At 41.4% G+C, this 24,713-nt stretch overlaps 1 protein-coding gene across 1 annotated transcript in view; it reads right to left on the bottom strand.

Annotated features, from left to right (window-relative positions):
• Positions 1-490: 490 nt before the first annotated feature.
• abl2 (c-abl oncogene 2, non-receptor tyrosine kinase) overlaps positions 491-24,713 on the bottom strand; it is a 32,775-nt gene continuing 8,552 nt past the window's right edge. The window contains exons 2-11 of the mRNA XM_084723475.1: positions 12,880-13,044; positions 9,324-9,619; positions 8,956-9,228; positions 8,603-8,687; positions 8,127-8,304; positions 7,824-8,008; positions 7,567-7,719; positions 7,193-7,282; positions 6,570-6,752; positions 491-4,422 (exon numbers count right to left, since the gene is read on the bottom strand). Coding sequence (XP_084579601.1) covers positions 2,600-4,422; positions 6,570-6,752; positions 7,193-7,282; positions 7,567-7,719; positions 7,824-8,008; positions 8,127-8,304; positions 8,603-8,687; positions 8,956-9,228; positions 9,324-9,619; positions 12,880-13,044 — 3,431 coding nt within the window. The 3' untranslated portion in view covers positions 491-2,599. The remainder of the gene's footprint in view (positions 4,423-6,569; positions 6,753-7,192; positions 7,283-7,566; positions 7,720-7,823; positions 8,009-8,126; positions 8,305-8,602; positions 8,688-8,955; positions 9,229-9,323; positions 9,620-12,879; positions 13,045-24,713) is intronic.

Raw genomic sequence — 24,713 nt, 5'->3', positions numbered from 1 at the left:
TGCTGCTTCTCCAAGCTGGGGGTGTGTAAACCGCCGTCTACTGCAGGTAATACACTGACTATGGATAAGTACCTCATACATCCCTATTTCAAATAATTCAAACTATCCCTTTAAGATGTGAGCCAAAGCAAAGAAAATAAAGATGTCTGTGAATTGTGAGTGTGTGCGCTGTACACAGTTTTGTTGATGCTCAAAAAACAGAGCAGCTGTTTCTGAACTTAATTATTTAGTGTGACCAAAATGAAAAGTATGGGCCAATAAAACAATTATAATAAATAAAAAAGAGAGATTAAAGAGTCATGCAGATTAACATTCGACCGGATTCAGAACAGAAGAATAATACATTCATAAAGCAGATATTTAGATCTGGGTGGATGAGCCTCATAGTCTTGCAATACATCTCTTCAGTCAAAAACATTGCTCTTTATGCTGTAACCACACATAAATCTTTTGTTTCCTGGATATGAAATAAATCAAATATTTACATAACTTTTCTCTCAAAATAGGTCTGTGCTTTTAATAAAAAACAAAACAAAACAGGAATAATTTAAAATTCAAGTTCATACATAGACATTCTAAAAAGCATTTTTCTTTGAACCAAATAATGTACAAATCGCTCATGTGCTGAAGACATACTGCAGTTTGTTTGTTGAGAGATCAGTACTGTGTGATTTGTGTAAAAGTAGGTCTCTGCATTTCGCAGTGTTCATACATTGAACAATTTGAGGCACTGAGGCCACGACAAGGCTACAGGGAATCCAGCACTGTCCATACTCAGAAGGACACTTATAGAAATACTGTCCCAATTCACCTCCTCATGCGCTACCCTGTGCTCTCCCTCTCCCCTCCCTCTCCTCACTCCACTCTTTTATGCTCCATCATACAAGGAAGAAATGTGTGCAAGGATAACTGGACATAATAAATATTGAAATGCTTTAGGGGACTGGGGATTTTCCCCATGTATGTGGCACTGTATTAACGTGTGAACATCAGTCACGTCACTGAAGCGAAGACAAATGCTGTGCATATGATAAGACACCCCACATTCATTCATTCATCGTGTTTTAGTATTGTGGGGATTTAACAAAATAGATTCACATAAATCTTTTTTTTTTTTTATTTGATCAGCCTGTATTTGGTATTACTGAAACGTAAATCTAACGTTTCTTTTGAGCTTATTTACACGCTTGTCAAATGCACAAAACTTTCCATGATGTAAGTGATCCCTTCAGTCTTTCTCAATGGTCGCACCTTGTGTGGACAAGTGGGAATGTCAGCGTCAAAACAGTTGATTATTCTCAAAAACACACGGCAGTCACACGGCAGCTGTTCAGCTATTTACACCCAGCCTCCTAGTTTTGCTATAAAGAGCAACAAAGTCTTTGTACAAGAGAGGTTAGTGGATGAACAGATTAAGCACAGGACTCTCCACAGGAAACCGGGGTTCAGGTTTTGACCCGGGAGACTGGGATTTTAGTCCAGTGTGAAACTGGAACTTGGCTGACTTATTATTTTAATTTTTTCAGTTATTATATGCAGTTTTCACTCACGGTTTGGTTAGGTTTAGGTGACAACATTAGTTGAATAGGGTTTGTGAAAAAATACTTTGCGTTACGTTAGAAAAACATCATTCTTTGTTTCTGACATGCAGATATAAATAACCACAAAGGCTATTTAGCCCTGGGTGCAAATAGCATTGATGGCTACAGACACCTGGGTGCTTGTCTCTGCCATGCTAGGCTATGTGCACCTACGTATATATAGCCATATTGGATATTACTCCCAGAGTGCAAATAGCATTGTTGGTTACGGAAACCTGGGTGCAAATAGCATCTGCCTATATAATTCTATCGCATTTGTCCATCTACTTAAAAATACTGTCAGTTGCAACCTATGAAATGAAGTAAAAAGAAGGAAAAAAAAAAAAACACCTGCACACAAAATAAACAAAATTGAGACCCCAAAACCTTGAATCATGTTGACATTATTTCCAATCCTTTAGAAATACAATGGCTTTAAAAATGAATGGCTTATGGTCACTCAGTTCCCCAGACACTGAGTAAAATACTCCTCTGTGAAACACAGCGCACTCAATGGATGATTCACGCATTTGTGAAATGCTGTTCGAGCTTAGTCGGTGAAAACAGTTGTCTAGTATTCTCAGTAAGGCTGGGCACAACCACCACCATTCTCACTCAGTATGTGACAGACTGACAGATAAGCAGAGTGAGCTTAGACCTACTCTCTGGGACTGGCTACACACAGCTGATACACTCGACATTCATGTAACAAAGAGGCCTTTAACAAGGCCTGGTGGAGACGTGGGGCTAAACATTTCATGGTGCGACTCAAACCACATTTAGGTTGGTATAAACATTTCTCAATATGTACAGGTCAGAGCAAAATTAGTGTCCACACTGGCATTTTATGAAACGGTTGTTTGTAAACAATAAAAAGATTACATTTTGTAGTGATTTCTCTGAGGTACTTAAGAGATTCTTCTCATTTCGTCCCCCAAAAAGCTGAACCAGAAACATAAAAAAAAGGGAATATAAGCGATCTGTCGGGTAGTTAGAGGTGACGGCTGGTGTCACAGTGGCTACCTCTGCACTACATCACTAATCTCTTTAATACAGCTGTGCAGGTTCTCCAGTACAGTGTTGGGCCCCATGCCACTAAGCCCTCCCCCTCCTGAGGACGAGGCCCTCAGTTCCTGCAGGCTGAGCTCCAGCTTTCCCACCGCCTCTCGGAAGGCAAATTTGTTCCTCGTCTGAGGGATGCAGTCCACGTAACCTGAGCAGTAGTCTAGCAGCTGGTGGCCCGCGTCCAGCACCTGGCTGCTGGCAGGGCTTTCGGAGCTGGCATGGAGGGCGCTGCTCAGGCACTCAGCGCACTCCAGCAGGGCCTCACGAGAGACCCGCTCCAGGGGCACCCTCTCCGCTTGCTGCCTGGTCCGCCGGAGTGCCACTTTGGAGCCGGCAGACGGTGCCATGTGTGAGGAGGAGGCAGTGGTGGTGGCTCCGTTGGCCATTTTGGTGGGAGTCGTGTTGGTGGTGGTAGAGCAAGATGTGGAAGATGCAGGAGGCACTTGTGGTGGTGGCACTGACGGTCTGCCCGTCGTCGCTCCTCCCGACATTCGCCCTGACCTGTGACCTTTCAATGTGTCTCCGTTTACTTCCACAGGTGCTCCTCCAACCTGCTCCTCCCCGTCGCCACTGTAGGAGTGTTGCAGGCCGCGCAGAGTGGGAGGGGGAGGAGGAGCACACTTGGGTTTTACAAGTCTTGGCCTGTCCCGGTCTGCTTGGTGCTCAGACAGCAGTTTGAAGCGGTTCCCCTGAGAGTCCAGCCCGACCAGGTGCACGTCAGCTGGGCTGTGCTTCAGCGTCGGCGAGATCAGGACTGGAACTTTGTGGTTGTGAGTCGGTGCACCTGCCGCAGTCGATGAAGCACTAGAACTAGAAGACTTAGAGGGAGACGACCAGCTCTGCTGCCTGTCCAGTCCTCCCCCACCCTCCTCTCTACCCTCTCTTACCCGAGACAGACTGTCCGATTCCCCCACCTCCCCTCCAACCCCTGGGGCCCTCACCCCCACAGAAGTGCCCCGCGGTAGTAGCTTGGCTTTGGGCCTTTCCCTGATCTGTGCAGTCCCCTCGTCCATCCTCCTCAGCAGAGTTTCTGAGGGCCGTGCAGCCCCGTTCTCTGGCTGTGAGGTGGTGGAGGCAGTCCTCTCTAGAGGGGGTTTTGCACTGCGGTTCCTGGGTAAAGTCAGAGCCATGCGCTCCAGGTCTGGCAGCCCAGCAGACATAGAGGAGGTAGAATTGGACCTAGGGAAGGGTTTAGGCCCTCCAGCTATACTTCCACCGTCCTCTGAAGAGGTTGTCTTTCCTGTCCGTAGCCCCAAGGTCTTTTTGATGAGTCTAGGGGTGAAAAAACCTGCCAACCCGCCCCAACTGCTGCCACTCGTCACCTGTGAACCAAGCCCCCCACCAGAGGGTTTCTGTCCAAAAGCAGCGCCACAGCAGCGAGACTGACCCTGGGTGGGTTCTCCGTGGGAGTGAGAGGGAGAGGCAGAGAAGCCGCTGAGGCTGTCTGACTGGGGCAGAGGAGGAGGAGCGCTGAAATCAGCGGTAGGCTCGTATTTCTTGTGAGGCTGCGTTTCCATCTCCCGGAAGGAACTACTCCTCTTGGGTGGCGTTGGGAGGTTCTGTTGGAGCTGGGAGGATGGTGAGGAGGAAGAAGAGGAAGACTTCTTCTTTATGAAGGAGCTGAAGAAGCCAGTCTTGCGGTCTCGTGTAAATGTGCCCATATCCTGTGCATCCTCTAAAAGGCTGGCGGGAGACTTATCTCGTGGCTGCTGTTTCCTGGGCAGAGCCGGGGAGCTGCCTGATCGGCCATCCCCTCCAAATAAAGAAGACGCCCAGCCTAGAAAAAAAGAGAGACAACCAAATTAAAACTATAGCACAAGTAGGAACACATCAAATCTATCTTTGTTTAAAAATTGCTTAATACCTGTTGAGAAACAGGCAATGAAGAACACTGATCTGAAGCCTTTTAGTCTCTCAATAAGCTTGCCTATCCATTAATGTCACTCATTGTATCTGACAGCTATGTGCTCTCTGTCCCTTAAAGCTGTTCTTTCCTCCTTGGGGACTCATGAGTGAGGAAAAAGCTTTTCAGAAAAAGGGATGAAAGTTTTGAGGCTGTGCCAGTCATACGAGAATGATTTACAACACAGCCTTGTAAAAGATGGGATGATTAATATACTTGTACGACTTGCTAACAACACGTGCCAAACAGAAAGTGCCCTACCCCTCTTAATAGCAGGGCTGTTACATGACTTTACTCAAGGAGGGAAATAAATGTTTCACAGGTGTGCTGCACTATAAATGAAAATGAGGATTGATGGAGGTCAAAAACCACAAAATCTAATGCATTAAACCTATAAACATTATGTGAAGTGAATATATGCTAATAGTAAACTAACAACACAATATTTCTTACATGACATGGTTCTTTGTTCATCAATATTATTTGTATATAAATATAAATGTATACAAACAACCATAAAAAAAACAAAAAAAACAAAAACACAGACATGAACAGAAAGTATAAAGATGCTGACTGTGGTATCAACCTTTGTGGGTCATTAGTATAAAATCTTCATTTGGCGATGTTTTATAAAATTTCTGTTTTGTGCTTTATGACATTGTGAAACATTCTGCATGTTCACACAACTTATATTGTTTTTTTTAAACTCAGTGAAGCTATGGTTCACTTTATTGGAAAATGCTTCAGGGAACCAAATATGAAGGAAAAACAAAGGGGCCACAACGACAAAAGGGGAGAAAAAAGGAAGACCAAGACAAAGACAGAGTTTTGTCTTTTTTACACATGAGGTACACACACAAATGACACAAAATTTTATTCTGAATAAATAAAAACATAAATAAAAAATAACTTAAAGACAAGACAAACAACAGACAATATAATGTAAATTTAATATTGGGATTAGCAAATATGAATACATGATGTGTTACCCTATATTGATTGGAATGTGGGAATATTAGCAATGCAACAAATAGGACAAGGCAAAGTGTGAGCAACATCTTCATTCCATCACAGATAAATAGTTTTCACATAAATGTTTTCCATTAAATATGTAGTTCACTCTCTCTCTAGAAAGATAGTTAGACAGATGGATGGATAGATGGAGAAAGACAGATAGACAGATGGATAGATAGATAGATCGATAGAGAGAGAGAGAGTGTGTTTGTGGATAACTCTTAGATTGACCCAAAGGATCAAATGATAGATTGACAGATTGTTAGATTAGTTACAATGCACACGATAGCATTTACAGTAGTTTTAAGGAATGCACCTTTATTTTCTATTTGTATTTATATTTTGCGGTTCTGTTATAATTTTGTTTTACTCTTATCTTTAACATCTTTTAATTGGTATACTTTTAAAACAATTAAAATGCCTTTATTGTCACAGCTTGGTCCTATAAGACTAACAAACTTCAATGCATATCAGCATCAAGCCCTCGCCAGAAAGTCAAAAAAGACTTTTTAATTTGTGCCATGGATGTTTTTGGTGATTTTTGTGTACATGTGTCCCTATCCAAACAGCACCTCAAACAAACACATTTTGAAAGGAATCACTCTTACCCAAACATTTTTGATCTTTTAATTGGTGTTAGAAGACATGGACATGAGCACCGATGTTCACTGATATTCATGGCTGTATTAAATACTATATTAAAAATACCTTTTCCCAAAATTATCAGCTGCTGACACTGGGGTAATTATAGGTCAGTGTTTAGGGACTACACCAGGCTGTGCTTGCAGAACTGCCTTGAGACAGAAACAATGGATGATTGACCGGATGCTAGTCAGATGCCAGAACCAGCGGTCAGTCGGAAAGGAAAATGACGGCCCTTCTTTTCAGACGGCGGGCACGGCGGCGCTGCAGGGTACTCTGTGAATCGTTGTCTTCTGGTATACCTGCAGAATCATAACGTGGTGGAGCTGACTGGTTGGTAGTGAGGCGGACGTGTCTGGCTGTACCTGAGTGACTGTGCGTGCTGTGGTCTGATCGTCCGTCCAGTCCACCCTCGATGTTTTCCTTGTTTTCTGTGTGCTTGTGGAGTGTGCGAGATTTGGAAGGCAACAGGGGCATGTCGTGACTGAAGGAGTGCAGTGGTCCACAGTGACCAGAGGAGGCCGTCTTACAGAGCTCCTCTGCTACCTCTGCAATGGACAAAAAAGATTTCAAAAATCTATTAAAAGGCAGTCACAATCAAAATTCATACCAAAATGCATACATCATAAACGGCAGCATTTTAATCCTCATTCAATAACTCGTCAAAGTCTTATTTATGTGGTAAGGAACAGACTTCTCTAATTTTACACTTCTTTTTATATTACCCATGTTTTATACACTTTGCTCCAATGACACAGTTTTCTTTGACAGGGATTAATAAAGTTTCATCTGATATAAGACCTTCTGGCCATCTCTCAAAGAAGCTGAGCTGAGCAGCTGCACAAAATAAAGGTCAGCTTTCTAAATGAGCTCCAGTTCAGCTTAAATCAGAGCAGATTTCTGAGAGGCTTTATGAAAGCAGGTTTTGAGTTGCACCAAAAACTGACAGTTGCACTGAGAGTTGAGGATAAGCTACATGTTATTGTACCTTCAGAGATGCTGGAGTCATGGAACATTGTTTCGAAGGCTTGGTGGATCTCTGCGAACGAAGGCCGGTCCAATGGGCTCCACTGCCAGCCTGGTAGAAAGACAGAAAAAAGGCACTGTTATTACAATAAAGTATTATGTATTATGTGTGTGTCTTCATGTAAAATAAAGAATTCGTTTCTAAGAGGAGGATGGTGAATTTCAATACTGTATTGGAGGCGAGGCAGTATATTGTGACAACACAAAGATCTGACAGCCATCTAGGAAAGATTAAACTTTTTCAAACCCCTGCTGTCAACACTGTTCATGTGTTCCCACTCATGTTCAGCCACTTTGTGAGTAAGTAAGATGTAGGGTTAGATAGCTACTACTCACATGCTCTCATGAGTTCATAGACTTTGGGTGGGCATCCCTCAGGCTGTTCCATGCGGTAACCTTTCTCAAGGAGGTCATAGACCTGAGACAGATCAATACCAGGGTATGGAGACATGCCATAGGTGGCAATTTCCCATAGCAGCACGCCAAATGCTGTAAGAAAGACATTTTAGGGATCAATCATTAGCACAGTGGAAATAAGCTACAGGAGAGAAAAATCTACATGTAGCATGAATGTATGTGCATATATTGCTCACCCCAGACATCAGACTTGATGGAGAAGGTGTTGTATGCAAGGCTCTCTGGTGCAGTCCACTTGATGGGGAACTTGGCCCCAGCATGGGCAGTGTAGGTGTCACCAGTCATCAACCTGCTCAGACCAAAATCTGCAACCTTGACGACATGATTCTCCCCAACCAGGCAGTTCCTCGCTGCAAGATCCCTGAGAGAGAGACAGCGAAGAAAGTAGAAGAGAGGGAGATTGTGAGAGAGATTAGACCACTTTGACATATGAGATGGACCAAGATGGACAGACAAACAAAACTAGACTATCATCTTACCTATGTATGAAGTTCTTCTTCTCCAGGTATTCCATGGCAGAGGAGATCTGTGTGGCCATGTAGAGCAGCACCACAGCGTTCACCTCCTCCTTGTCACAATCTCTCAGGTAGTCCAGCAGGTTGCCGTGTGGCATGTACTCTGTCACGATGTAGAACGGAGGCTCCAGTGTACACACACCTGTGGCAGAGGCAGCAGTTATAATGTGTTACCAACTACGACTAAGGTTAGAACTTACTGAAATTAAACATTGTACATAAAAACCAAAAAATATTTAAAACCAATCTTTCTTTATTTTGGCCTGTTTTAAAAGTGGTTGTGATGCTGTGTTTGTTCTGTGTTTATTATTGTTTTGCTTGTTGTAACAAAAGAAGAAAAATAGACATTAAACTTGTTGCTGATTTATATCATGTTTTGTTAAATAAAATTCAAAAAAGAAATTAATATTGTCCAATCAGCTGTGTTTATAAATACTGACCTAGTAGCTGAACGAGGTTTGGGTGTTTAACCTCCTTCATGACTGCTGCTTCTTTCAGGAATTCTTCAACTTCCATGGTGTCCTCCTGTCATTATAGAAAATTTAAAAAATGTATTAAAAAAAGAAAAAGACAAGGACTTTATCAGTGGGTTGAACAGACACAGCATTTGGGAACAAGGACAAACAGTATCTGAAAGTATCTGAAGTGTCAGTCACATGTAATACCAAAGTCTGCCAGCAGGTGGTGATCTATAACCATTGTTTTTGCTCTTGCACCATCACGAAGAGATACAAAGGTACTGAGACAATAACCATAAAAAAACAGAAACAGTTTACTAAGAGGTCCTTCTCACCTTGAGCGTTTTGACAGCCACTGTGAGGTTGTACTTTTTCCACACTCCCACGTACACTTCCCCGTACTGGCCTCCTCCCAGCTTGTGCTTCATGGTGATGTCTGTGCGCTCCATCTCCCACTTGTCATGGATGGGTGACACACCGTACACTGTGGGCTTGTTACATTTGGGCGCTGGGTAGTGCAGGGTGGTGACAAGGCCATCGGCTACGGTGGAGTGGTGGTGGACCAGCTCGGCCAGGGTGGCAAAACGGCTCTCGGACGTCACATACACCTGAGGGGCAGGGGAAGGAGGGACAGAGTTAATAAACGTTTTGAAAGTCCTAACACCAACTTAAATTATTACAACAGCTCTTGATTTAACTCTACCTTTCCATCAGAGGCAGTGTTGATCCGGTAGTGGTAGACTCTCCCCTCATAGCGGAGAGAAATTGACAGCTGTCCGGGGCTGCTCTCACTTTCCCGGACGAGGAAACTGCCGTTGATGAGGGATGAGAGCAGGTACTCCGCGGCGCTGCGTGATACGGGTCCATGGTACCAGCTATGCTTCTCTAGACTGTTGACTGGCGTGATGTAGTTGGAGGGCACCCAACCCTGGCCGTTTTTAGAGCGCACTTCACTCCACTCTCCATTCTGGTTGTAGCCGAGCACACGCAGCTTCTCACCTGGACACAAGAGGTGAAACTTGTAAATCTAAAGTCATATAATAAACCTTGGAAGCCATTTAAATACCTTAAAAGGTAATTCTTTTGTCATGAAATTTAAGCGAAGGTGCTTTTTTTATGATTAAATACCTGATGCAGAGAGACAAAACATAGATTTAAATCTCTCATCAGGTCACAGAGTTGGTCATAATGCCTTAATAACAAATCACAAACAGGAGAGAGGAGTCATGGATACGACGTGCCTCTCGTTGAAACTACATCAAAAGCTATGGAACAATGATAGGGTTGGGTGAACTGCATATCTGTCATAGAGGGCTAGGCAAAACCAGGCATGTAGCAACTTGGTCTGTTGCCTCTGTCTGCCCGTGACGTAAATGCGGGAGACATGAGGGAGCGGAGCGGCTGATGTGCTGGAGACTGGAGGAGGGAGGGAGCCGTCGGTGCAACAAACAGCACTGAATGAACCTGTGGTCAGTCTGATGGAGGATTGGAGAAAGACAGATGAAAGAAAGATGAAAGAGAAAGAAGAGGGCAGTGACGCTCAGCCGGTGCAGGAAGAGAGGTGGAAGTATCAGTCTATCTACCTCTGCATTTCCACCACACATTTTCTACAGTCCCTTTTCTTCCTGTCTACAGCCCTCTTTATCTCTCCCTCCATTCAGAAGCAGTTTTAAATAAATTATCCCCAACCCCCTCGATTCTTTTAGCAGCTTCCATGACTACATGGTGACTTACCCTTTAGTGGGCATTCAGACTAGAGCTGCAACAATTAGTAATTAATCGAACGAAGGAAAATTAGCTGAAAGACACGGTAGCTGCCAGCTATTCAGATAATCAATTAATCATTAAACATTTCCTGATTCCAACTTATTGAATGCAAATATTTGCTGCTTTTCTTTGTCATTTCCAGTAGTAAATGAGGAGTCTTTGGGGTTTGGACAGTTGGTTGAACAAAAGGGGCAATCTGAAGACTTCATTTTGGGTTCTGAGAAATTTTGATAAGCATTTTTCACATTTATTTGATACTGGATACGATTAATCAAGAAAATAATTGACAAATTAATCGATAATGAAAATAATTGTTATTTGCAGCCCTATTTAAGGCTGAAAACAGCTCACTCCACAGCAAGGAGCTGTTTGTGTGGGCGTGTTACATCAGATACCAGTGAGACAATTACACTTGATCCAGGTGGATTAACAGATTAAGGCTTGTTAGATGTTTTGTCTGTTTGTGTGGTACAGACCAGAGCAAAATGAATTTTCCTTTGAGGATAATAAAGGATCTAAACCTAAAACACTGCACAGTGGTTTACAATAATGATCAATAGGTTTTCACAAAAACCCTGGAAAGTTATCATGGAGGCTACTATTTGATCCTTTGTCATGAGGTAAACCATAAAAATGTGTTAAATTTACCATACTGAATGACGTCATGTTGCAGAAAAAATTGAGACAGGTTAAAATTTTTTGTCAAAGTGCACACTTCATTCAAATGAATAAGGTGACTGCGGGCTAGAGTCGATCGAAATACGTCTTTAGGATATCAGGACTCGCTCGCATTCTTGCTTTAAACTGCAAGAAATGCAGACATTTAACAACAGTAAGTCTAGTCAGTAAGACAACCATTGTTCACCAACATATAACCGCTACCCAGGGCTGCAGGCCTAGCTCTTAAAACGAAACACACTCTGCTACCAATCCAAAGAACTACATTAAACAGAGATGGTTATCCACATCCAGCCCACCAATCCATCAGTCTCCTCTGTGTCTGTCCTCTCTGTCTCTAAGTTTTGTGGGAGTGGAAACACTGACTGCCTCCCTGCCTCGCAAAGGGAGCAATGTGTGCCTGAAGCATGGCTCTGGTCTGGCCTGGTTTGGCCTGGCACAGAGAAGAGACAGTGCTTAGCCCCAGACAGGGCTCCGCTAAGTCCCTCTCTGTGATCATCAGCCTCTGCCTGCTGCACTCATCCACCTGTTATTATTACAGTTGAACGTACTCCATATTAATGCAGCATTAGAGGCATGCTGGGGTGTTTCCACGTGACACAGCAAAGAGCGGGACAGATAGGAAAAGTGTGCAGTGGAGCCTGGGAGCGCACATGTGCTTGCATGTGGGCAGGAATCTCAGATTCACTCCATGAGTCAGGGTCTAAACATCATTTCCATCCCAGGCAGCTGCCGTGGAAGTCCTAAAACGATGGATAATTAACACACTCTGCCACGTTTAATGCTTTAGATCGGCTGGGGACACAAGCCGGGCGGTCTCTGGATAATATGAGGATATTTTAAGCTCATTACTCAGGGGGAAGCTTGCTGGTTGACCAGTTAACTGCTGCTGGTTGAGAGAGACAAGGTTTGGATTGAAAGAAAGTGTGTGTAATGGAGAGAGGAGTAAGAAATAAGAAAATAGTGGAAAGATTGACACACTGTATAAGCATCAATGGTATTTTAGCCATGCTGTTTGCACAAGTTTCAGATGACATTTCCTTGTTATAAGCTCTAATATTATTTTTCTGCTTCTGCTGGTGTTAAAGATTTTAAGTATAGTGTGAAAGAGGGATGTAGGGTATGTGGGTGGGTGACAAAAAAAAAAGGTATAGGCTGGGTCAGATACCTGCTGATGTCATAACAGGGTGAGATTATCGTTCCAGTTGTTTAAGCTCTATTGACACACCACATTCCTATGGCATAACTACACTTTTACTCATAAAACATTCTTTCTAGGAGTAACTGAGCTGCTAATCACAGGCACTGCCTCAAGGATTTTATCAATGACTCTTTGCTACATGTAAAGAAATCACTCTGCTGTGTTGCAACAAATGTAAACAGTGTTGCTTAGTAAGGAAGGCGTGGTTGACAGCAGAGTAACATCATGTAGCCAAGTAACAAACTTCAGTGATGATTAATGGAAACAAGTGTACAGGACAAGTCTTTCAAGTTTCAGCACACAGCACTGGGTTTCTACATCTTTTCTAAAGTCAAATTCAAGCACTTTTCAAGAATTCTGAAGGTGCATTTTATGCTTTCCAGCACCTTACAGCTATCAGACATTATTGTGCTATACACAAGCAAAATTATGCGCTGTGATAGCCTTCTACAGAAGGGTGACAAATTAAAGGAAAAGACAACACAATACTAAATTTGAGTGTGTTCTAGAATTTCCAGCACCCATACGAACCCTGATAATATCAAAAAATGTAGCTGTTCAATTAATTTACAGTGAGTCAGAGGAAAGAAATCAGTGCCACACCACTGTTTACCTTTAGTGATGCTGAGCGTGTTGTCTCCGCTGGCGACAAAGTCATAAAGTGCAACGAAGAGGTTAGGGTCGCTCTCGGCCGCCCCCAGCAGGTTCTCCTTGGAGCTCCAGCGCACCGCCTCCGTCAGCGCCGCCGAGTCCAGGCCGAACGGCCGGTGGAGAGCTTCTGGAACAAGATGAGGGGGCAAGGGTGAGGGAGGGAGGATATAAAACTATGAGACTAGAAAAGAAATGTGAGAATCCAAACATCATTTGCACAGGTGAAAAACAGTGGAAAAAATTACAGCCAAAATAGAGACAGAAAATGTGTGCAATCTACAGCAGGACTGCAACTAATGATAATTTTCTCACCTGTCATTTTTTTCAATTAAGCAATTAATTATATGATCCATAAAATGTCAGAAAACTGTGAAAATTTTTGTCAGTACTTCCCAAATCCCAAGGAGACATCCTCAAGTGCATCATTTTGTTGACAACCCAACAATATTCAGTGTACTGTCACAGATAACTAAAGGAACCAGAAGATATTCACATTTGAGGTAGAGGAATCAGAAATTGTCAATAGTTTTTCTTAAAAAAAAAAGACTCAAAACAATTAGCCGATTACCAAAATAGCTGGTGATTAATTAAATAGTCAATCAACTGACTCATCGTTGCAGCTCAAATCTACAGTTGATCACAAATAGCTGTCCTATTCCAATACTGTCTTGAGGCAAAACGCACTTGAGTAACTGAGTAGTCAGACTGATGTCCTCTAACCAAATGCAACAGATTCATTTTCCATAATCCCAAGAGTCCATGTTGCAGATGTTCTACCTGTGTGTCCAGGCGGTTTCCCCTGCCTGAGCCCTGTGCGGAGATGACGGCCGCTCAGAGCAGCCCACTCTTCCTCGAAACTGCTGCTTGCCTGCAGGCACCTCAAAATCATTACTTTAACAAATCCACTCTCTGAAGAGCACTGTTAACACTGGCTACACACAGAAACTTGCCGTGTCTAGCCTGAACCAGGTAAGATCTGAGGTGGGAGTGCTTTTGTATGTGTGTATATACAGAGAGCAGGAGGGAGGAGCTACAACACTGGGAGAGGAAAGGTTCTCTCCCTACACAGGACGCACTGATTACCATAGCTACGTTACACCCACAGACACACAGTGATGAACTAGTACATGCGTAGCCAACACGTACAACACTCAACAGCTGCTGCCAAAGTCAGTGCGTGTCTGGACAGCTGCTGGACGAGTGGGAGAGGAGGGTGGCGAAACAGGGGGAAGGAGAATGGAGAACAAGTACTGCAATATAAGCAACTTTCAGACAGAAAAGCCATTACATAGCAGAGCTTTTCTTGCTTTAAAATGAGGTGAAAGAAAGCAGTGACTCAAACTTTAACCTAGTGATCTTTAATTTACTTGCTTATAGAATACCTTAAACAACATCCTTAGCAGATACATAAGGCCTAATTTAGCTAATCTGCCTACAAGAAGCACCAGTCACAATCATTCAAGTTTTTTTTTCACTTGCTTAAAATGCACACACAGTTTAATGAAATTCAAGACAATCAGCCTTGTGTTTAAGTCCATTGTTCTTTTGGGAGCTGTAGTTCATTATATTTTTATTTAGGGCTGCATTATGCTTGGTGGTGTTTGGTATGTTTTGTCCTTCTGAGAAAACACTGAGAAACAACAAGGAAAGCAATACAAACCATATATCGAGGTGATCTGGCTGTATTATTATAAAATATACGGCCTGTACACATACAGCCCAAAACAAAAAAGTAGTTTGCAATAGACTACATTCACACAGGTAAGTAATTCCTTTATAATGGTGTGGTCTTGAATCCTGTAAGTTGATTTATTATTTTACTCAAAAAGCCAATAATTTATGCTGAAGTTTGAGATGGAGAAAAAAAATCATGTATGACTTAGAACCTTAAGAGAAAAAGAAAATATATGGCACCTCAGGGGACAGCTAAACAGCAGTAACTTCCGGTTTTCAACATCTGTCGTCACTACAGCCTAACACCTATACATTTAGGCATTTTAATGATGAAACTAGTTATTGCACAACAGTTTCTTCCTCCTGCAGCCGTTCTACTGTATTCTGCTCATTGTAAGACCTGCTTTTAATAACCAGCACTAAAGAGCAATCCTGTCATATTGTCTTTTCACCGCGAACCACCAGGGACTGACTTTTTAGTGACTGACAAATATAGTTGACATTTAAACATTTAAGGTACGTTGCTTAACACGGGTTTTATTATTGTCATTATTAATGGTTTTGGTAAAGGTGACCAAAAAACTGCATATTTAACAGATGTATTGAACCAAATCAAATGAAAAGCCTGTAGTATGGATTAGGGGTGTCACCGTATGTGAGTATTCAAGATGACTGTGATATTTAAAAATTGAGATACTGATAATGTGTTAATAATAGACATATAATAATCTAATGTAAACAATCAACGTCTCTTAAACAACCTGTAAGCTCTTAAATCATTTCAGTTAGTTTCTGTTCTTGCACCTCCTCCCCCAACAACCCCACACACCTTTTCACTATCCATTATGTGTATTTGCACTTTTGGAACACTTTTGTACAGTTATGGTTACAGACTGTCTCTCCGCCTCCCAACAATCATAATTTTGAGTGGAATTAAAAAAAAGAGAGAGAGACAAAACGCACAATTTTTCTGTAGATATCATGATAATGTTGCTATTATAAATTCTTTTTGCTATGATAGTTGTGTACATCAATATATCATGTATCTGATATCATGACAGCTGTAGTGTGTATAATTATCATTGATTTCACAACTGTAATGCAGCCTTTGGGAACAGAAAAAATATAAACAAAATAACAAGATATAACGATAAGATCATAACACAGATACATGTAATCCACTTCAAATAAGAGCACAGCCAGCCAAGCTAACAAATGCAAGAACAAAAGCATACTACCAAGCTAAAAGGAAACTGGTATAAAATTGTGTGATTGGCACAAACTTTGTCACAAATGTGGCTGACTGTGAAAACTCTAGGCTCAGCTTATGTGTGAATAATCACACACAGCTCAGAAGTTAACATTTGTTTAAGATTTGGTTTCTGATTTAGGAACTGAGAACCCAAACTTGATAAAAGTTGGATACCAGAAAACTTTTAATCATCAGGCCATATGAGTCAGTGAGTGACAATAGTGCAGGCTTTTCACTTCCAGCTTCTGAGACACTGGCAATTAAACTATGTTAAATACTTCTACTGGTCCATGCAAATTCAAAGTATTGAGTAAAAATGTGTGTCACTGCTCTAATCTTGCAAAGTTGGCAGAAACTCATCAAATAATTAAGCATTTCCCACTGTTAGTCTGCACCATGTGGCAGACACATGCCATGCATGCAGATCAGAGCAGAGAGACTTGAACACTTGAGACTTTCTCCTTTGCCAAACAATTTAGCTCCATATTGTCTAATCTTTCCACATGTATACACAAAGCTTGCCCACCTTTGTTCTGGACCAGCATGCACTGCAGCGCGGCGCTGGCCGTGACCTGGCTCAGCCACAGTTCCCAGTACATCTTCTGCCCTGGTGTGGTCAGCAACCAGCCCCAGTATATCCAAAGAAACAAAGTGGTTTTCTCAATCCGAACAGTTGTTATAAAGCTTGACTGTGTCTATGTAGCCTCAGACGATGGAGACTGAAAAGCACAAGTGTTCATTCTCCTGATGAAGAAAAAAAAAAAAGACTACGGAGCACAAGCTTCTCTAAACCATCTCCTTCACTGTGGGAGCACAAATGCTGTATGCGAAGCAATCTGCAGGAGACGGAGAGACCCCCCAGACAAAGTATTTACCCACGCTGTCCTTGAATCAAACCACCTAAACTTCTGAAGTTACAGTAGTGACTACCAGCCTCCTGCTGGGAACTCCCTACGAGCTTTGATGTGGCCTCAGGGAGTCAAGATTTCCAAGGTCCATCTGGAGAGCACAGACATCCATGACTGATGTTCTCTGTGGTTTAATGCACTGTAAAGGATGGCAAAAACGTGGCAGAGAGAGGCAGCGAGGAAGGCGTGTGGTTAAAGAGGGGGTGGGGGGGCATGTATATACAGAGGTTGGGGTGTAGGGCAGGGTGTATGGTATGGAGGAAAGTTGAGCTGAATGTGACGTGTGTGCATGTGTGTGTTTATGTGCAGCGGGGAGTGTGTGAGGCCTGGACCAGCGCTGTGGCCAACAGCAGATGGTTGGTCTTGTTCCCTTTGGAGGGGAGGGGGCGGGGGTCCTATTGACCCACACTTTTCTTCTGTGTGTATGTGTGTGTGTGTGTGTAAATGTGCATGACTGCAACTGCTGTGGCCAGGCTGAGCCAACTGTCAGAGCTGCTCCTCTTACACAGCTACGTATCACATCACGCTTCTCAGGAATGTTTTTAATGAAATAGAGATATTATGCCATCAGGATTGGGTAGTAACCGATTAAATATAAGTAGGATTATGTAATCTGATTACAAAGCATAAAAATCTTTAATCAGCCCAGATTAAATTTGATAAACATGTAATAAGATTATAGTTACGTTTTCACATATTACTTGATTACATTTTTGATTATGTCTTTAAAATGTGCCAATTTTTAAATTATGAAACTTCTTTCTCATGATAACCAGTGCCCTATTCACTCACATGTCTGACATAAGTGACTCCTCTCTGGTTGCTGGTTTTGTGAATAGTGACTTAAATAATACATGTTTTTAGGGATGAAAAAGATTTAGATTGATTGGTCATCTATATTTTTCATATATAACATGAATGCTGTAAGAGAATATCCAATAGTAGTAATAGGAATAATAATAGGAAGATGAACATTTGGAGTAAGTGCTCCTCTTGTGTTCCAAAAGCAAAGCTGTCCATGTGACCTTTGATTTAAAAACAGCAGTAACAAATACTTTTACAAACTTTGAGATACTTGAGATACTTTGAGATATTTGAAGAGAAAAAAAAAAGTGGAACTTTTTAAAAGAATAACACGCACTATTTTCAAAACTAACCCAAAACTATTCAAGTTTGATCACTTTTTTTTGCAATCCAATGCAAGTAATCTGACCCAAGCCCTGTATTCCATACACATTTGTCAAAGGTTTCAATTTGAGGAATCTCAATTACAGTCATCTCAGACAAAAGAAACTCAATCACAGTCAAGTATTCCAAGACCCAAATCAAATAACCTAATTATATTAAATTGTTTTCATAGCACGATCCAGTTTCATTAAGTCGATCATATTTCTTAAATTGCTTCTAAATCCTTCCTCTGCCAGACAAAAAGAAAGATGCTGTTCCACTTGGCCGAGCTAAAACCTCATGTGCTGAGTCGTTTGATTGAGTGAGCAGTTGGTCTGCGTGGGGTATGTCGTGTGCCCGTCGGGTGCCTCAGTGTGTGTGTGCTGTGAAGTGTAGCACATGTGCATTCTGAAGAAACTATGGCTTTGTGTTGAGCCGAGCAGAGAGGGTATTTGCAAGTCTGAGGGGCACGCCAAGCCTGCACTCTCTAAGACAGCTGGGACAGAGGTGACCCTGGCCCAAAGGCGCACACACATGACTTATAGACACACATCACCAGTGAGACTATCTCCTTGGCTGTCCGACAACCCCGCTGCTGCTGCTGCTTCCCCTGCAGCTGTTTGTATGAAGGTTTGTGCCTCCATGTGTCTATAAAGCTTTCACTTCACCAACCCACCATCTTGTGCCAAAGTATTAAACAGCACAATAACATCACTTACACACCCGAATCAAAAACAATACAGATCGTATCTGAGGCCCATGACCAGCGAGGTAAGGGTGTATTTTTAGCTGCTGGAGAACAAAACATAGCAGCATGACATCCAGAAATAACTCTGCAAAGCACATAGTGATGGTGGTGCTGAGATAGACGGCTGGCTGCCTGCAGGAAGCCTGAACAAAAACCTGAGACAATGCCGCGGATGAGACCCACGTACACAAGACATTACACAATCCTATAGGACAGGCCAGGGCAGATCCTGTGGCAGACTCACAGACAGAAAGAGTCACAGATATCTACAAAAAAAAGGAGGACTGGAGCCTCAGAGACTGGGTTACAGTGATCTAATCTATTGCATGTTGTAATATAGCAGCAGAATTTATTAGTCTTCTGATTTTCACTGAGGATCACAATGTGCCACACTGATGAATCATCTTGTAACAGCTCCTTTTTTGTTTGAACTGGCTCATAAAAACAAAAACATGGACATAGCATTTGTGATATCACCCATGGAGATTTGACAGAGCATATTAGGGTGTGATTAGTTGTTACAGCCAGAAATTTCAAAGTTAGGGAAAGACATGGAGTCAAGTCAAGTTAGGTTTATTGACACAGGCTCAAATCACTGTATGTCAAAGGACTTGACAATCTGTACAGTGTAAGACACCCTCTAACCATTTGTTACCCTTGAATAGGAGAAGGGAACACTCCACAAATAATCTATCTTCCAGTGGTAAACCATGTACATAGTGGACAGTTGTGGAATTTTGATGCAGAGAAACAGAAATATAGTATCATACCTACGATTAATTGATTAGTCAATCAAAAGACAATTAATCAGCAACTTAGGGATCAAACTATGATTATAGTGACCAAAATGATCAGAATTATCATGGTATTGTGAAAATGTGCTGGATTTGTTTGAAAAATGATGCACACACTGAAAGAATTTAGTTTTATATTGAGAAACTCTCAATGATTTGAAACGGCATCATGTCCTTTGTGATGTCAGTGTTTTCACTGCTGCAAAACAAACCCAAGTTGCTACTGTGTCTGCGTCTGGGAGACTGTTGCTAACTTTGGCTAATTTGGACAATATTTGCTATGGAGATTTTCATAGTCTGGTAGTTCAATCATTAAAATTTCAAACTGTAATACGCTGCAACTAATGATCATTTTCACTGTCATTAATCTGTGAATCATCAATGAATTTCTTGATTAATTAATCCTTTCACAATCCTGTCAGCTGAATAACAGGTGAAAACTGAACTCATCCATTAATCTGCTGATCATTTACTACATTAATCAATTAGTTGTTTGGTCCATAAAATCTCAGAAAATTTCCAAGATGATGTCCTCAAATGTCTGCTGTCCACAAACCAAAGATATTCAGCTTACTGTCAAAGACGAGTAAAGAAACTAGAAAATGTTTCCATTTAAGAAGCTGAAATCACAGAATTTGGACATTTCTTAGTTAAAAAATGACTTAAAGTGACCCATCAATAATCAAAATAGATGGCAACTAATTTAATAATGACTCCTAATCGATTAATCAATTAATCTTTGCAACTTAAACAGACATATGCAGTTTATTGTGAATCCAATTTTGCATTGTTTTCAGATGACACAGTTTTCAGATGTTTTGTAGATGAAAGACACAGGAGAGTCGAACACTTGACACACACCAATTGATTTGTCAAGAAAATAATCAACAGATTATCAGTAATGAAAATAATTCTTAATTGCAGCCCTACATGGTATTCAACTAGGAAACAAGAGAAATCAATCTTATATGTGGTATTGAATTCTACTGTATTAGTGTTATTAAAACAAATATTTCAATTTTCTAACAAGTTCCATGTCTGTGAAATTATAATAAAGCCTTTGTTCAACCAAGAAAATAATACGCTTTGTATTTTGTGTTTTAATTTTATCTTGTACCGCTGTAAGTCTAGATACAGGATACAACCAAGAACTGCTGATTAATAGACAATGATGTTAATAATTAACCGTTAAACATGAGTAAGAGTTTTACTGATTGATACTGTCTTAATAGTTAGTTATTAAACAAAAAAGGCACAGGCTGTGGAATCTATTTCTTAAATATGACTCATGGAAGCAGCACGTGCAACCACTCGTGCCCTTTCTAATAAAGCTCGAAAAAGAATTACAATATACAACTGAGGTCTGCTACAAAGACCAAATGTGTGGGGACATGTCGGTCAAACAAACAAACTGTGCAATACTTGTATAAACCGCTTTCAACACAGTGAGTGTTTCCATTATGAAATTTTTCATCATCTGCACCAACTGATCAGAAATACAAATATTGAGTTTTTAGGCAAAAGGATCACTTTGAGGTTCTAATTTTTTTTTTTTTTTACAATTTTACTATTATTATATTATAGAGTAAATGTTTCATGGATTTATCAGTCAAGATTCATCAATACAGGGAAACAAGCAACTAGTTTAACTGTATGTAAGTTAACAAGCTTGTTTTTAACATGTCAGACAGGATTTATGAGCAATCCTTCTACAATTTGAGAGTCAGTCCATAGAGAATCCACGGCTGGAGAGGAGAGAGGATAGTCAGTTGTTGTTCATGAGGACTGGACAAAGGACAATAGCCTCATTAATGCCACATCACAAGTGAGTGAGTGTGTGTGTGTGTGTGTGTGTGTGTGTGTGGACTGAATAAGGAAAAATTCTCTTGTTTATGAGGACTAGAAACACGTTTGTCTAACACTTCTGCCTGCTGATATTAAATAGAAATACACAATGAGTGGATCAGAACAGTTACAGTATATACTTAATTACTGCATACATACATGTGTCTTTTGCCCACATCTCATACATTTCCACACCGGAAGATTCATGTGTCTCCCTCAGTCAGACCCCCCGCCTTTAACACATCCTGGTGTTGCAAACCTCTCTGACTAAGTAGTTACACAGTCACATACAGGCCGCTGCCGGGAACGCCTGTCAGTGTTCTCCATTCATCTCTGTTGTCAGCCATCATGTCTGCTGTTTACACGGAAATACACCAATTAGGGGGTAGACAAACACCAGTGTGGGCCTAAGGGCCAGTGGATCATCATGGAATGGAGAGGAATGGAGCTCTAACCCACGGCTCACCCTTCCCTGCCCTGCCCCTCTCAGGGCTTGTTATGGGTTAATAATGGGCTCTAAGTGCTTCCCTTTACATGTGCTGGAAACAAAGCTAAGTGCTCCTTTATGTGACAGCAGAGAGGATGAGTGGCATACTGAACGATGACTTGAAACAAACTAGAGCGTTCTGCCTGACACATCGGCGACATAAAGCTTGACGAGCTAAGGCCAAATATAAACTGATTACAGTTTGATACATTTGCAGTACAGAATTAGAGCTGATATATGCAACACCCAAGCATCCAGGCTCAAAGCTCAGGCAGGCTGCCTGCAGGCTGCAGGGATACTAAACTTACACGAGCTCAAGATGAGTGCAACATTGTACTGCGTAGGTTACCGAACTCAGCATTTTAAGGCTACTGACTTAATAACACTGGTACTACAGAGTACCAATTCACATTAAAGCAATCAGTGCTAAATTTCAGTACCTGGGAGCACATCTGGGTGTGAGAGTAAAAGAGAGTATAGAGAAAAAAGAGTGTTGCTATACTCTTCAAAACTCAACACAGACAACACTTGCTGTAATATTTGTAAAGCACAATGCAACGCTGGTGAGGGTAACACGTCTAACCAAACACAAAATACAGTCTAACAGATGAAGAGTGTACCATGTTAGCCTGAAAGCCAGGTCCCCTGTAACAGCTGTGGTTAATGCCCTGCAGCCAGCGCCTAAACAGTGTAATCCTCCATGGAAAACAAAACTTCAAGTGAGGCATCAACATCTTCGTGTAATTAATTAGCGTGCTGGATAAGTTGTTGTTGGAGATAACTGGGCTTTTTTATTGTACATAATTCAGTGTGAATTTTATTATTTAGATGTTCTGCACTGGAATGTTAATTTCAAATATACTGGCTGTAGCATTGTTTTCAGAGAAACTAGTATTTCAATTTAGCATTTCCTTGCTCTCTGGTGAGATATCATGGTCATTTTATGCTTTAGTTCAGTCAATAGATTATATATTTCTCCTCTGGGGTGAAGTCATACTCACTCTCTGACCTGCAGAATACATACGAGTTTCTGTGCTTAAAAATATCATTCAGTCCTTGTGATGTAAAATTAAAAAAAGCAAAAACATGTCTTTGGACTGTTAACAAGTATTTCTACTTTAGCCTTGCTCAATCCCCCAGTCAAAAAGAAAGTGTGTTTTTCTGTCCAGCAGAGGCTGTAAATTCACACAAAAGAACACTGAATGGAAAATTTAAACGGACATGACTACAGTAGATGTCAGAGCGCTGTCCTCACTGCAGATCTGCCCGCTCTTGTTCAAAACATCATGCAATGTATGAATGATGTAAAATGTCTGACTGAGGTGAGTGTTTATGTTGCCAACTCCCCACAGGTAAAGAGGCGTGTTCACCACAGCAGATCACTCCAAAGCCAAAAAGAGACACTCTCCTTGTTGCCTCCTGCTTGCTTTTCTTCTTTCTTAGCAGTGAGGGTTTACAGAAGAATTCAAGGACTAATCTTGATGTCTGAACAGCTAATCTGTGTGTGGTGTGGTTAAGCTGTAGGATATACATTTAAGATGCTTTACAATGACTCAGTTTAAAGAACTGACAAGAGCCCACTATACTTTACTCCCACTGTGCTCTTCGTCAGATAGCTGAGATGCCTCTGGCTGCCTAAACAGCCCACTGGAGCGTCTACATTCAGTGTATATAGTGCCATGCCATTAGTCACTTATACACTCATCAATTCAAATAAGATTAACTGCCTTATTTAATGTAATGATAACACGCCAGTGGTGCAGCAGGGTTATTAGTCATTTAAAATGATTTTAATGCATATATGTAAGTTCTGCCACACACATTCAAACAATAACAAGACACCGTTTGATGACGTGAAGCAGTGTGGCATCATACAAGATGTTTTCTTCATTATTAAACTACAAATTCTGATGAAAATGTGACATCACCACCTGACGTAAGTGCACGACTCAACAAAATATATCATAGTTCTAGTGTGTTTACACATTTTTAAATGGAAAATTTATATATTATAGCTTTACAGGGATTAAATGCAAAGCATCTTAAAAACACATAAAGAATATTCCCTGACTCATAAACAGCCTACTATATCCCTTGATAACAGAGTGTGGTTGTATTCAGCCTCTTTTCTCCTGATCTTAAAAATGATCAATAATTACTGATAGAAATGAAATCTTATATCCTGATATATTTTTCAGTTTTATTACCCAGCCCTAGTTTCTCTATGCATCAATTAAAACTGGATTAACTGCACTATTTACCTGATGTAATGACAACACATAACAAGACAGTGTTGCAGCAGGGTGGCAGAGTTATTAGTCATTTGACATGATTTAACCACTGCTAAATAGTCCTCCATCGAGCAAATCAATAAAAGTCATGTAAAAGTGAACAACTTTTAACAGTCTCTTCTCAGAATAATCACATGCATCAGACAGATACTTGAGGACAGCCATGCCACAGCACACCCAGATAAATGTTTTCTGACTGACTGGTCAGCTGGTGGGTGATTACACTGAAGGAGTAGGACAGACTGGATAATCCTCATAAAGAGCTGCAGCACATTACAACTTCACTGACGAGGACAGACAGACAGAAAGAGAGACCGTGTGAGTAAGAATGTCTATGCATGAGCATGCATGTGGGGGTGTTTACAGTAAGTGTGTGCAAGTGCGCGTTTCTAGCCAAGTCTCCAGCCTGCAACCCAGAAGATAAGCAGCAGTGATAATGCCAGCAACAGAGGACTGATCCTGGAAGCGAATCAGCGCTTAACAGGCTTGGCATAGGGACTGCCCCGCTTTTCTACCCCATATCTAATTTTTTTTCCAAGCACCATTGCAGCTTAAGAGTGAAAAGTGTGATTTAACCAGGAGCCACTAAAAACAATTTGGCCAGACCTCTCCACAAAGTTGAAAACATTT

The sequence above is a fragment of the Lutjanus erythropterus genome, chromosome 7 (assembly GCF_056507025.1).
Source record: "Lutjanus erythropterus isolate fLutEry1 chromosome 7, fLutEry1.hap2, whole genome shotgun sequence".
NCBI classification, from domain to species: Eukaryota; Metazoa; Chordata; class Actinopteri; order Lutjaniformes; family Lutjanidae; genus Lutjanus; species Lutjanus erythropterus.
The sequence above is the reverse complement of the archived record's forward strand: the minus strand, read 5'-3'. Positions and strand labels throughout refer to the sequence as shown.